Source organism: Phyllopteryx taeniolatus, chromosome 8, assembly GCF_024500385.1.
Source record: "Phyllopteryx taeniolatus isolate TA_2022b chromosome 8, UOR_Ptae_1.2, whole genome shotgun sequence".
In the NCBI taxonomy this organism is placed as follows: domain Eukaryota; kingdom Metazoa; phylum Chordata; class Actinopteri; order Syngnathiformes; family Syngnathidae; genus Phyllopteryx; species Phyllopteryx taeniolatus.
The window spans coordinates 20,597,075-20,611,680 of NC_084509.1; the positions used below are offsets into that span (position 1 = coordinate 20,597,075).

A 14,606-nucleotide genomic window follows, 5' to 3' on the forward strand; every position below is an offset into this window, starting at 1 on the left:
GAGATGTCCCGATCACATTGTTTTGCACCCGAGTCCGAGGCTTTGATTTTAAGGATCTCCCAATTTGATACATTCAACATTGCATTAAAAAAAACAGCATGCATCAAAATTTCTCAAGTTCATATACATACATAGATATATACATCATAAGTGTATATATATATATATCCATCCATCCATTTTCTGAGCCGCTTCTCCTCACTAGGGTCGCGGGTGTGCTGGGGCCTATCCCAGCTGTCAGGAGGCGGGGTAGACCCTTAACTGGTTGCCAGCCATTCGCAGGGCACATACAAACAAACAACCATTCGCACTCACAATCACACCTACGGGCAATTTAGAGTCTCCAATTAATGCATGTTTTTGGGATGTGGGAGGAAACCGGAGTGCCCCGAGAAAACCCACGCAGGCACGGGGAGAACATGCAACCTGCGAGAACATGCAAACTCCACACAGGCGGGGCCGGGGATTGAACCCGGGTCCTCAGAACTGTGAGGCTGACGCTCTAACCAGTCGGACACCGTGCCGCCTATATATATATCTATATATATATAGATATATATATATCTATATATATATATATATAGATATATATATATATATATAAAAATATGATGCGGTTTTTGATATATATATATATGTGTGTGTACCATATGGGTCATTCACCAACACACACAATCTTTTTCTAGCTCCAAATTTGATGATAGGGTACACAAATCGTACTACTCAAAATGTGTATTGGCCCAACTCAGGCAATTTAATTACAAGTAAAATGCATAATAATTTTATAAAACGAGTGGGTTTTTAACATAATATGAGCAAATAGCCACATGACATTTATACTGGTAGAAATTTAGCTCTAAGCAAATTACAGATCGGTGTGCAGGACGCTTAATAATATTTTCATGTAATTGTATGGTGCATTTACACATTTTATTTCCTGAGGACGCAATTAGTACCAATGCAATTGAATGGCATATAAAGTTCAACATGATATGGCGGATTGGTTTGAGTGGATGCTAAACAATACATTTACATTGTTATTTATTACAACCCCAATTGCAATGAAGTTGGGACTTTGTGTTAAACATAAATAAAAACAGAATACAATAATTTGCAAATCATGTTCGACCTATATTTAATTGAATACACTACAAAGACAAGATATTTAATGTTCGAACTGTTGCAATGTTAGCAAATAATCATTAACTTAGAATTTTATGGCTGCAACACTTTCCAAAAAAGCTGGGCCAGGGTCATGTTTACCACTGTGTTACATCAGCTTTTCGTTTAACAACATTCAATAAACGTTTGGGAACTGATGACACTAATTGTTGAAGCTTTGTAGGTGGAATTCTTTCCCATTCTTGCTTGATGTACAGCTTCAGCTGTTCAACAGTCCGGGGTCTCCGTTGTCGTATTTTATGCTTCATAATGCACCTGTCATGAACGGAACAGAGGACAGGACCCAAAATGCACGACTCCAATACAGATGGACAGTTTAAAAAAAGAGAGGTTTAATATACGAGCAGAGGTCGGTACACAGGCAGGCAATCCGAAAAGGCAACAGTATCCAAAAAACGCGAGGCAAGGTAAAAAATCAGAACAGGGTCTAGTCTTACTATGAGTCGGTGACCTGGACACAAGGAATGCTGTAACGTGACAACAAGGTACAACGAACTGGCGATCAGAAAGAATGAGACACGAGGTTAAATGCACGGGGTAATTAGGGTAAACGAGGCACAGGTGGGGAAGATGCTCTCAGGAGCAAGTGTGTACGAGACGGGGGGGAAACAACAACCAGAACACACACCCGTGACATTTTGCTTTGCATAGTAGAGTTTCAAGTTGCACTTCCGGATGTAGCGCCAAACCGTATTTACTGTCATTGGTTTTCTGAAGTGTTCCTGAGCCCATGTGGTGATATCCTTTACGCATTGATGTCGGTTTTTGATGCAGTGCCGCCTGAGGGATCGAAGGTCACGGGCATTCAATGTTGGTTTTCGGCCTTGCCGCTTACATGCAGAGATTTCTCCAGATTCTCTGAACCTTTTGATGATATTATAGACCGCAGATGATGAAAAGTTACATTGCGTAACATAAAATGAAGCTATTACTGCTCCATTTGACAAGCTCTTTGTACCTTTGGATCATTTTGCCACTTTGTGACATTTCAATTTGTCACAAAATTTATCTTTTTCACCCAATCTTGATCATCTTAAAAATCATGGGATCAACCCCGATTTTTGATCCCGTGATCGGGACATCCCTAGCTGTGACACATGGTATTGCCTTTCATATCTGGACTTCACTTGAGTTTAGTAAAGGAAGGAGAAAGAGCGGGCCTCATTCATCAAGTTTGTTTCTCAGAAAGGTCAGTAAAAGTTCCTGGAGAGTTCTTAAATGGCAATCTACCACTTTCCTTCATTCCTGCAGCTATAGCCAATGGGTTAAGAAGAAGTCACCCTGTGACCAAAAGGATGCAAGTACAATTTGCTGGACAGGAGTAGGCCCTAATACCTTAAGTGTCAATGAACAAGGCACCTTACTTCTCACACTGTGCCCGGTGTTCATTTTGTCACATTCGTGGCATTCAGTCATATGTACATCTACCCAAGAACAATCACACCTCCATCTCGTCCTACTCGACCAATTTACTTGCCCTCCTTTCCCTCTTTACAGCCTACTCTGTGCTGTCTCCAGCCACTGCGGTGACTGCAGCCGATCCCATTAGCCAGATGAGCAAGCCTCCAATGGAGGAGAAAGCATAATGACAACACCAGAATCTCTCACACACATTCCTCCCCTCACCACTGCTCCTGGTCCGTCTCCTCCTTCTGTTCATCGTCATTTTCAAGGGTGTGTGAGGGTGAGCTTGGCACGCCAGTGTGTGTCATTTTTAATGGTTTGCCAATTAATGGCGGTCCAAGCTTGGGGTGGGAGAGTGCTGTATGGTCTAATTTATGTTGACACTGTATTTGTGCACTTACATGTACGTTACCGTATGTGTGTCCGCCCTTTCAGCTCATGATTCTGTGTGTTGTCCTGATTTCAAAATAGTCGAGTCATAACGTAATTTACGGTTCACCAAATGCCGGATTTTATGGTGCTTCAGCCTTCATTTTAGCACTCACGCTCACAAATGAATGTTTAAAGCGCATCTGAACTGAAAATAAGCAGTTGTGATATACAAAGGTACTTTAGATAAAAGCCTCTTCCAAATCATACACTGTGACTCTTTCATTTCTGGCTTTGCAGTTGCAGAGCGTAGATGAGTGGTTTTCCACTTTGAAAACATGTAACGTTTTAAATGATCTCACGACAGTATACAAACATATTTTACAGTTGTAGCATTCTTTGCTATTGCAGGTTTGGAATATAGGAGGCTATCAATCCTCACCCATTACCCTTCAGGGTCATTACCTTAGTTAATGGGAGGACAGTGTCTTTTCATCTCTCTAACTAGCCTCATTAAAATCCATTCAGCTAATGAGCCCTCACTCCTTCCCTAATTAAGACCCACTAGTTGATCTGCTGTTACTGCAAATGTACACACTGACACATATGCATGTCATCAGGCAGGAGGCCTTGACCTTTTAGGTGGCAGTAAAGTAGGCAAAGTGGTGTGAAAAGATGTTTCATGTAAAATGTTTTATAGAGGCTGCTCTATCACTGCAGGTAGCCCCGAGTTTACAGCTTGTACTTCTATGCTCCAGGTACTACTGCTTCCAGCAGTCCAAAACCATGTGTATTAGTTTAATTGAATAGTATAAATGGAGGTCTTTTCTCTGTGTTTGACTGGTGATCAGTGCAGCATAAGGATAAGGAGTGCGAAAAATCAATGGATGGATGTGTCATAGGGGCCCTAGTGGTTAGCTCATCAGCCTCACGGTCCTGAGGTTCTGGGTTTGACTCTCCCCTGCAGCTTTCTTGTGTTGAGGTTGCATGTTCTCCCCATAGCTGTGTGGGATTTCTCTGAGTACTATGGCTTCCTCCCACTTTCCCAAAATATGCATGTCAGGTGAATTAAAGATTCTAAATTGCCCATGGGTGTGAATGAGAGTGTGAATATTTGTTTGTTCATATGTGCTCCGTGATTGGCTGCTGACCCATTCAGGGTGTACCTCGCTTTTTGCCCAAAGTCACCTGCAACCCTAATGAGGACAAATGGTATGGAAAATGGATGGATGGATAATTATTTTGTTCATTAACCCTAGTATGCAATGTTTTAATAATTAATAAAAAATTTGGGAAGCTAAATGAGGTCTCAAAGGTTCATGTGGCGCCTCAAAATTGTATGACATATTTAAAATTAAAAGGTTTTGGCAGTAGACATGACTTGTTCACCATTTCAGGATACCATACTTGTCTTTCATGTTCGGCAGGGAAGAAATAAGCCAAACAAGATCCAGATCCTTTCCTTTGGCCACCTAAATGTTTTAATTTGAATTTACAATAGAAAATGAAGGAGGGAGGCTGTTTACCTCATCTAATCAGAATCAGAATCATCTTTATTTGCCAAGTATGTCCAAAAACACACAAGGAATTTGTCTCCGGTAGTTGGAGCCGCTCTAGTACGACAACAGACAGTCAATTTACAGAACACTTTGGAGACAGAAAGACATTGACAAAAAAAAAAAAAAACAGTCACTGAGCAGTAAAGGGTTGCTAGTTATCTGGTAATGCCGGTACATTTTTATTTATTTTTTTGACAATTGTGCAAAAAGATGCATAGTCCTCTAGCACTTAGAGCAGTTCAAATCACTAATATTGCAATAGTCCGGTGCAATGACCTTTGTGCAAAGGGCGCCGAGACTTCAAGGAGTGTATGTGGTTTAAAGTGACGAGTGGTGCGATAATCTGGGACAATGTTGGTTGTGCAAATGTTGCAGATACTCCTCAATCAGTGTGCAAATGGAGCAGATGCTACTCTGGCATGAGTGGCCAGTATATGCAAATAGTGCAGCATGGCGAGACAACTACAGTGAGTGCACGAGTAATACATAATTGGCCCCACAGAAATGTGACAACAAACTCATGTCAAACAATTGCCAGCATGTTGTAATGAAATTGTAGGTTAGGTGTTTTAGAAGTTGATCGCAAGAGGGAAGAAGCTGTTGGAATGTCTGCTAGTTCTAGTTTGCATTGATCGGTAGCGCCTACCTGAGGGAAGGAGCTGGAAGAGCCAGTGACCGGGGTGCGGAGGATTTTGCACGCTCTTGTCTTAGTTCTGGCAGCGTGCAAGTCCTCAGGAGTAATTAGGAGCAGCAGGTAGGCAATTACAATTAATAAGAAAATGGATTTACTCACACAAGTTCAAAAAGGTCTGCAGTTCATGATTTCCACTAAGAAATCTCCTTGGAACATGCTAAAGAAACATCAGTGAATTTTACACATTAAGACTCTTACTCTCAATAAAATCCTTTATTAGTAGACAAATTCAAGAAAACACAGTAAACTGTTATGTTGTGCAACCACTTGCCCCACATATCCGTAAGAGCATGCTCTTTCCTAGAAAAACTTCATTGGTGAATGGTACATTCTCCTTGAAATGTAACTAGCACATAAGAACACATTTATGTGGAGGGGAAAAAAATTAGTGAATGAGGCCCATTGTCCAACAGTGAATGGGTCAAAGTACATTATTTCAACAATGCAAATAATGTGTGTATACTGTATGTACAAAATTAAATGTAAATTGCAGCTGAGCAATCTAGATGTTTTGAATATATTCTAGATATGTTGAATTTGCTCTGCAACCCATAATCTATCATTTACTAGCGTCCATCCTCCAACGCCACCCTGCTTTACCTTTTGCCACCAATTACATTCACAACACAAGTACTCTATTGGCAGGGCCTTCAGGTACTGTTGCCAGCTTCTTCTGATTCCATATCTGTCATACACAGGGAAAATAAAGTCGGGGAGGAAACAATAACAACATGCCTTGAGCCTCAGATGAATCCTCACAATGGGAGTGGGATGTCTGTCCCCCACAGCACATTGAAGGAGTGCACCCAGCAGAGTAGGGCACAAGAGCATACCAGCATTCTGTCATCTGAGGGAGAAGACTCAACTTGAATGCATAAATGAATGATCCCCTTTCTCTTTTAGTGCCTCTTCTTGCCACACTGAACTAGACTGAACCTGACCACTCTCCATTTGTTTTAATTCTTTGTCTTGTGCTCTCAGTTCTCACTACTTACACTCTTGAGATACTTTAAGAGCTAAAAAGTAAGCTTGGTCCAGATAGTCTCCATGGCATTGTTGTCAGGTTATCAACCACTTTTTGTTGACGTGTCCTATCTGTAGGCCATGGTACACTCAGTCACCACAACATTAGGTACATGAGAGACAATGCATGAGCAATTCTCATTCTGTGTTCTCAGCCAGGTCGGCGTTTCAAATGACAATCTGTTCTCAGTTGCCTTATGTGGATACATAAAGATTAAATCAAAAAAATTAATTCTCAAATTTCATTGGCACTGTCAAAGAGATATTCATTTAACAATATTTACCATTGGGGTTGAACTTTGAAATGTTCTGGAATTGCATTGCATCATATTGAGAATTGATTGTACTTGTAATACTGTGTTCTTTATTCAGCTACATGCAGAGGTGGGTAGAGTAGCCAAATATTGTACTCACGTAAGAGTACTGTTACTTGAGAATAAAATCAATCGAGTAAAAGAAAAAAGTAGCCCTCGAAATATTAACTTAAGAATAAAAATGTACTCAATGAAAAAAAACTATTCAATTAAAGAGTAACTTGTGAGTAACTTCAGATTAAAAAAATTAAATAAAAATCAGAGCATGAACGTTCAAATAAAAAAAATAAAAAAATAAAAACATATATGGGAGTCCACACACACCTGCCACCATTTCTATTTTTAAATGCCCAAAAAACAATAACACATGAATTGGGGCCTACAGAAACAATATTTGCTTTATTCACTTAAATGACTGAATGAAAAATCAGTTTGCTGACCAGACTCACTAATAGTGTGTGTGTGTGTGTGTGTGTGTGTGTGTGTGTGTGTGAGAGAGAGAGAGACCCTAAGATAGGGCTAATGTTGCCAGATGCACTGCCAAAACAACAATAAAAACAACTTACCACAGTGTTTTCTCAAGTTAGAAGTGGGTTGAAATATCCAAGTTTGGGCAGTCACAATATAAGAGCTGAATGACAAAGCTGTTGTATTTTGGAGTCTGTAAAGTAAATTCTCGCATGGCAGGTTTCCCCCCCCCCCCCCCCAAAATGAGTCACTTTGATTGGCCCGCGAAGGCTTTGTGTGAGGTCATATGACTGCTTTGTGCGGTCTGATTGGTGAATTGGAGTGATCACGTTGAATTGGCACAATGCTGCCCTATGCGGAAGTCGAAGTTGGAGTCTAAAAAATAGATAGCGCACGCAGTAATTGATTTTAAAACAAAATAAGAAAAAAACAGTAGTGAGTAGCATGTAGATGACTGTAACGGAGTAAAAGTATCGATTCTTCTTCACATAAATACTCAAGTAAAAGTAAAAAGTATGGTGTATTTAAACTACTCTGACAAGTACAATTTGTCCAAAATGTTACTTGTGTAGATGTAACAGAGTAAATGTAACGCGTTACTACCCACCCCTGGCTACATGAGAGGGTAAAATATTAGCGACACCTCTAAACAGCAGTACAGTCCTAAGTTTGGATTTCAGTAGATTGTTTGAGTCTTAAGATATTTAAAAAATACAGTGCATTGGCTTGGTTGATTGATTACCTTTCTCACAGCAGTCATTTTGACAGAATAAAACAACAGCATAAAACTATTCAAATTATACTCGCTCTATACTGGAATTATTAATAATATTAATATTATAATTGCTGCAATTAAAAAACGAATAATGACAAGCATATACTGTACAGTAGTACTGTCAGGATCAATGTTTTCACAGCTCGATTGTTTCTCAGTCCCCCATGAGTGACTGGAGCTTCGTGTTGGCAACGGTGGCAGTTGCTTGGTAGGCCGGAGCCAGTTGGCGCCAAGCGGGGAGGGAAAGGGAAGCGGGGACAAAGCTTCAACCACCCCTGAACCTTGTCATTGCGATCCAACAGAAATGCGTCATGCATTGCCGTGCATATAGTCCAACAATTTGTTTTTCTTAATTTTTCTCAAGCTGCCATGTCTTCCCTGAAGTGCTGTGGTAGTCTCCAGGGGAGATGTGACTTAAAAAAACATTGATATAAAAAGCAAAATAATACTCTTGTATGTAGTGGGATCAAGTATCGCTTAGAAAGGCACTGATGGAATTTTAACAGCTCTTGAAAACACAGAGATACTTTTTCAATGATTTGTATGCTTTATCTAATAATAATCTTCTTTGTGGGCTTCCTGTATCTTCTACCTTAGGGTTCTCCATAACTACATGCTGTGGCGCATTGTGGCAGCGCTAAGTGAACATCTGTCAACCGCCTTCCGAAGCACCATCCATGAGTTTTCTCGGGAGATTGATGGCACCGAGCAGCAGCTGGAGCTGGGCAGACTGTGCCTCACGCAGGCCAACAAACACTTTGGCATGGCCCTGGGAGCACTCTTCGTCCAGCAGCACTTCTCCTCACAGAGCAAGGCCAAGGTAAGAATGCAAGCTAGGGAGTGAATGAATGGAACAATGAATGCATACCTTTCATTGTGTGTCGTTTGTTAAATTAACAATGCATAAAATATGAGCTAGTCTCCAGTGATTGGTTGTAAAGGAGGGCTATTGGCTTTGAGAGGAATCTGAACAGTGTGAAACCGTTACAGCTTTCCAAGGCAATAAGAGAAAATCTCAAACCTGACCTTGGCCTCAAATGTGTTTTTGAAGTTCATTTCAGAAAACACATTTGTTAAAAATGCTCATTCTATACTTGTATCCAAAGAAAACAAAAAAAACTTTAACATGAATTTATATATCATGTGTTTCTCTCTTACATTTTATTTCTGGCTTCTGACACAATCAGATGATTCTGAGCTCCAATCAGGAAATTTGATCCATGGCCATCATAATGCTCTCTGAGCCAGTTCTGACTAATCCCACACCTCTGGCCCTCTATCACCTATTGTCCATCTTTCTCCCACCTTGATTCTCACACATTGTTTTTCTTGTCGCAGTCTCTTGGCCATTCTAGGACATGGGGATATAGTTCCCAATGACATCTGCGACCCCATAGTCTCGTAACTAGCCTGTCAACTCAGCATTTATGGTGAACCACTATTTGCAAACTTATTTCATAAAAAGCCAGAAGCTGGACACATAATCATTGTGCACATAGTTTGGAAAATATAACCTCACTGACCATTGTTTTAATATCTCACGTGGTAAATCCTCATTGGAATAGTTGGAAATTGCAGTTTCATAAAAATATAACCCCTTATGATTTTCTAAAGATTACAAAAGGCTAAGAAGGTGTTTCATATGAGACGTTTAAAGCATCTGATGCCCACATAGTTCGGTAAAGCTGCCAGTTGTGATGTGCAGCTTTGACAGATGACACTTACCACAGCCTAAAGTAGAATAACAAAGCCTCGGGAGCTTGAGCTGGTAAACAAGAGGCAGCTTTCAAGACGAGTGTTTTGTCATCCCGAGTACCCAACATGGGGGGGGATACATGATGTGATGGAGCAACTGACATTCCTCACAACAAAAGTGATCATTATTAACATTAAAATGGCCTTTTTACAAGTGAGGAAGTTCAAACGCAAGACGTTTTGATTTCTTTCTTTTTTTGGGGTTTGTTGCATTTACAGGAGTATGGAAAACCTACATACCTATTTTTTCATGTGCGGAAGGGTGACAAGACACCATTAAATTTCAGCACAAATCTGGATAAAAATGCAGATCGGGAAATGTCATTTCTTAAAATGTTGTGATTTGGCATTTTAAAGCTCTGGGAGAGTCGTGGAGAGATCCCCGTCTTTTGCATTTGTGTGTGGGATCACAATACTTCTTTATTCTTGTCAGCACAGAACGCGGATGGCAGAACCTCACCACAATGTATTCCAGATATAAACACAAATAGAGAGATCTGTACTTTTGTTTCCCCTTTTGTCTCAGTGGTCTTTGCTCTACTGAGTGACACTCTAGTTCTTGTTAATCATGCCTATTACATCCTTTATGCATCCAAAAAGTAAGATGGATGATCACCAGTGGTTTAATGTCAAAGAACCATAACTGCGTCAACATCTGCTAAAAATATTATGTTCCTGTGGTAAGCCTACTCCTTTACAGGAAAGAAGTTGAGTGAGAAAATATGTTTTAAGGGGACCTAAAATGTAATGTGATCCCCCTCCAGGTGCAGGAGTTGGTGGAGGATATAAAGCATTCCCTGGACCTGCGACTGCAGGAGCTCGACTGGATGGATGAAGCCACCAAGGAGGCAGCCAGAGCAAAGGTTTTAAAGTTTACTTCTCCAACTCACACATAAAAGTTCCTGTCAGAGCCGGTGTAGGATTTGGATTTGTTTTTTGTTTTTTTTTTCTTTTCTTTCTGGGGATTTGACCGATTGCCTGGGTAGATGAAACCAAGTGATAGAATATGACAAGGACTTGACTTTGAGAATAGGGATCTCTCTGTGGTGATGATTTAGGGTCTGCACAGCAAGATATCCCTTCTAATACATTTACAATGCGCAGTTATAATCCCTTTATAGGGTCGTGCTGAATATAAAGAGCTTCCCTGTAATCCTATTTCACTTGGTTTGCTTGATTAGGTGACGTGTGTGCTTGCACAGACGTGTGTGCCCGACTCCAGACACAAATGTCAATTGACATATTCTTTTTTCTACTCACTTTCCACTGATACTTCACCCCTCATCATCCTCCTACTCTTCTCTCTCAGCTGAAGTACATGATGGTCATGACAGGATACCCAGACTTCCTGGTCAAACCTGAACTCATAGATCGAGAATACGGGGTGAGTCATAAGCTCTCACTTCCTCAACATTGCTTTCTACTTCATTTTCTTTTCCCCATCAGGCATTCCCATGAATCCTGGGAGACATTTTAAATGGAGAGAGCATACATAGTACAAATTTAAAAAACAAAAATTTTAAAAAATGAGCCCTTCAAATTCAGTATGCTGATTCAAGCAGGAATAACATTTAAGATCAATGTCTGTACACTACACTAGGTTACGCTCAGAACGGGTTACTGGTTAGCTACCCAAGGGAATGGGAGAAGCCATAAATTCTACAGAAAACATTCCCATAATAGAGGTTGGGTATCTGTGATACGAAAAGAAAATATTCAGAAATGTGATATTGAGGTAATCTGCTAACACAAATTTGAAACAGTCCAGATAACAGAGGCACATGTGGCTGGGTGAGACCCAAGAAGATAAAAGGCACATGGAAGCAAGGTCAGAGCGAGGAATAGAAGCTTTAGAAAAGCAAGTTATATAAGGGAGTCAATAATGGCCGTATTTGCAAAAATATGGACTTTATCCAGCTGTTGTTGATGAGATTTTTTTAGCTTTTTACCAGATCCACAACAATATTTGGTGTTTCTGTGCTTAACAGGCAGATACCGTTTGTTTCCACCATGATATTGGATTATGATGCTGCACCTTTACTTTACTTGACTACGACTATATCCTACGCTACAAAAAAAAAACAAAAACAAAAAAAACACTGATAACCTATTTAAATTTTGGCATGGTATTGCGGGACTCAGTATCTTGCTAATGGACACTTTGATAACGCCATGGGCGACAACCAACTCTGCCACCTTTTCCGTGTATCAACTGTCACACGAATATGGCCAACAGAGTCAGTAGTAACTAACTACTATTTGACAAATTGCTGAAGAGTCCATCTTAAAACAGGTGCATTTTATGAGACCCTTTGAATAAATGCGGACATATTTAATTAAACATTGTGTACCTAACTGAAGGTAAAAAAAAATAAAAAATAAAAAAACAAGCAGCATATTCCACTATTGACTTTGCTAAAAATATATCCATCCAGCTTCCATGCGGCTTTTACTCATTGGGATCGCATGGGAGCTGGAGGCTACTTTGTCCCAGCTGACTTTTGGCGAGTACCAGGCTGTCTCTTGGACTGGCGGTCAGCCACAGTCACAGGACACATACCGTACAGACAAATGGGCATTTTTTATTCTTTTAACCTAGTAATAGCATAGACATGTTTTTAATTTGGGCACAAGCATGGGGAAAACAAGCAAACTCTGCAGGAGGACTGGAGTCAATAGCTTGTGGTTTTCAAATGAAAGGTGTTTTTTACAAACTGTATATTAAGAACTAACTGCCAGTTACTGTATACTAACCAATTGGTGTCGTCATATCTAATGGTTTTGCAGTTTGATGTGGATGAGAAAACCTACTTCAAGAACATTCTCAACACCATCAAATTTAACATTAAGCTGTCGGTCAAGAAGATTCATGAAGAAGTGGACAAGACAGTGTGAGTTTCCCCTCTTGGCGATTGCCTCTGTGATGTACTTTTTTAGTTTGACACCTTAGTGGTTGCACCATTGTGACAAAACAAACAGATTTAAAATTGACACACACAGCTGGAGAAGATCCATTGAGTTACTTATCTACAGCAGCCAGACATAGGAACGTGCTGTGAAACATGAAGCTCATTTCTGTAAAATACAGCAGCCTGCTACTCCTGGATTGAGTGATTCTCTGCACTGACACACATTATTATTCCAAGATGCCCGGAACAACTGCTCCATTAGCCCACGCTCAATACCCTAAAGAGTTGAATCACGCACTCCTCCTTTATCACCAAAAAGTGCACTTTTCATTGCTCGCTCGCTCTGTCTTGTCACTGAGAAATAAATAAATTCTCCTCCTTCTTGTGTTTCGCTCCTATTCGACGCTGCACAGCCCACGCAGAGCCATCAGTCTTTCCTTCCAGGAACAAGGGCATCGCTCACTCTCAGAGTTAGTCATTTGGGGAATTTGGTGGCAATCGATTGGTCTGGCGTCAAGTGGATTAGCATAGAGGAACTGTCCTTGTTTTCAAGTGCAGAGAGCTGTGACTGTAGGATCACAGGCACTGAATGCTTCTCACCAGGGGGTTTTACAGAGATGAGAGAGAGAATGTTCCGGTATTCTATTCAGTACTTCTGTGTATGTGTGTGTGTGTGTCTGTCTGTCTGCCTGCCTGTGTGTGGGGGTTGTTTATTTGATATCTCCACAGGTGGATTCTCCCCCCACAGGCCCTAAATGCCTACTATCTTCCAAACAAGAACCAAATGGGTGAGTGATTGCTCAAATTCTATGAACAGAAATATTGGTCTGTATGGCCTAAAAATTCAAGACTGTTTTGTTTCCCCTATTCGTGGGAGACTTTCTACAAGATTTTGGATTATGTCTGTGGGATTTTGTGAGTTCAAGGCTGGTGGCACGGCAGGTGGTTACCACAGCTGCCTCACAGTTCAGAGGTTGAGTGTTTGAATCCAGCCTCCAGATTTTGCATGTACACGCTTGCGTGGTTTTCTCTAGTTACCTCGGCTCCCTCCCAAATTCCCAAAATCCACAAAAAATTTGAAATTGTCCTTAGGTGCGAATGTGAGTGGGAATAGTTGCTTGTCTATGTGTGCCCTGCGATTGACTGCCGATCAGCCTAGGGTGTATCCCAGCTCTTGCACAAAGTCAGTTGGGATAGGGCTCCAGCTCACCCACAACACCAATGAGGATAAGTGGCACAGAAAATGAATTGATGAATGTAGTTCAGGTATCTGCACAGTGATGCTGGCTGCAACTGAAAAGAGGTTTCCCTAAACCATTCCCATAAAGCTGGAAGCAGTTGTCAAACATGTCTCATGTCTCGGTAAGCCTAATAATTAAATAATATTGTACAGACAGTAGTACCTCAACCTTTGACAGTGGAAGCACGTCTAACCCAACGCCTAATTGACTAGGTAATCGAAAGTTGTATCCCAATAATTTTGGCCATATCCAGGTATCCATCCATTTTTATAGCTTATCCTGTTGAGTTGTTCCTGAGACTCTCCCAGCTGACTTTCTTTGAAAGGCAGACTACAACCTGGATTGATCGACTGTTAATCACAGGGCATATGAGCCTCTGGTACACAGAGATACCCCCTACATTGGCACATCAGAGTTGTAACAGAATAGCCAGCATTTATCCAACTTTTCTTGAATCCATTGAAGGTGGGATATAGTTACACAGCAACTTGGCATCCTGAAACAGACCATTACGTGTGATGACATCACCAGCAATGTTTGGTACGACTATTTGAAATACAGTGATGGGAGTGATGGCATTATAAACAAATGGTGTTACTGACTGCGTTACTATTTTCAGTGTGAAATCTAATTAATTATTTTTGTAATCATGATAACGGCGTTACCGTTCTTGCAAAAAAAACAAAAACAAGGTGTTACTTTAATTAATAGATAACTGAAGCTGAAGTTTTCATCAGGCCAGCGAGACCTCTGAACCAAGAGGCAGGTTTTCTTCTTTTTTTTTTTGTTCTCCATGACGGGTCACAAGACAATTGCACAAGTGACGATGACTGGCTGGTGTAGAGTAAAATTTTACTAAAAGCCAATCAGAGGTAAAAATGGTGGTGGGGGTACGCAACTGAAAGCAAGGATG

At 40.7% G+C, this 14,606-nt stretch overlaps 1 protein-coding gene across 4 annotated transcripts in view; it reads left to right on the forward strand.

Annotated features, from left to right (window-relative positions):
- The window catches only part of LOC133482415 (endothelin-converting enzyme-like 1), a 56,301-nt gene that overhangs the window by 21,980 nt on the left and 19,715 nt on the right, over nt 1–14,606 (forward strand). For 3 of the 4 annotated variants that reach the window (XM_061782513.1, XM_061782514.1, XM_061782512.1), the window contains exons 7-11: nt 8,386–8,608; nt 10,308–10,406; nt 10,853–10,927; nt 12,331–12,434; nt 13,182–13,240. In XM_061782513.1, the coding sequence (XP_061638497.1) occupies nt 8,386–8,608; nt 10,308–10,406; nt 10,853–10,927; nt 12,331–12,434; nt 13,182–13,240 (560 nt within the window). The remainder of the gene's footprint in view (nt 1–8,385; nt 8,609–10,307; nt 10,407–10,852; nt 10,928–12,330; nt 12,435–13,181; nt 13,241–14,606) is intronic. The other variant, XM_061782515.1, reaches the window with a different exon arrangement.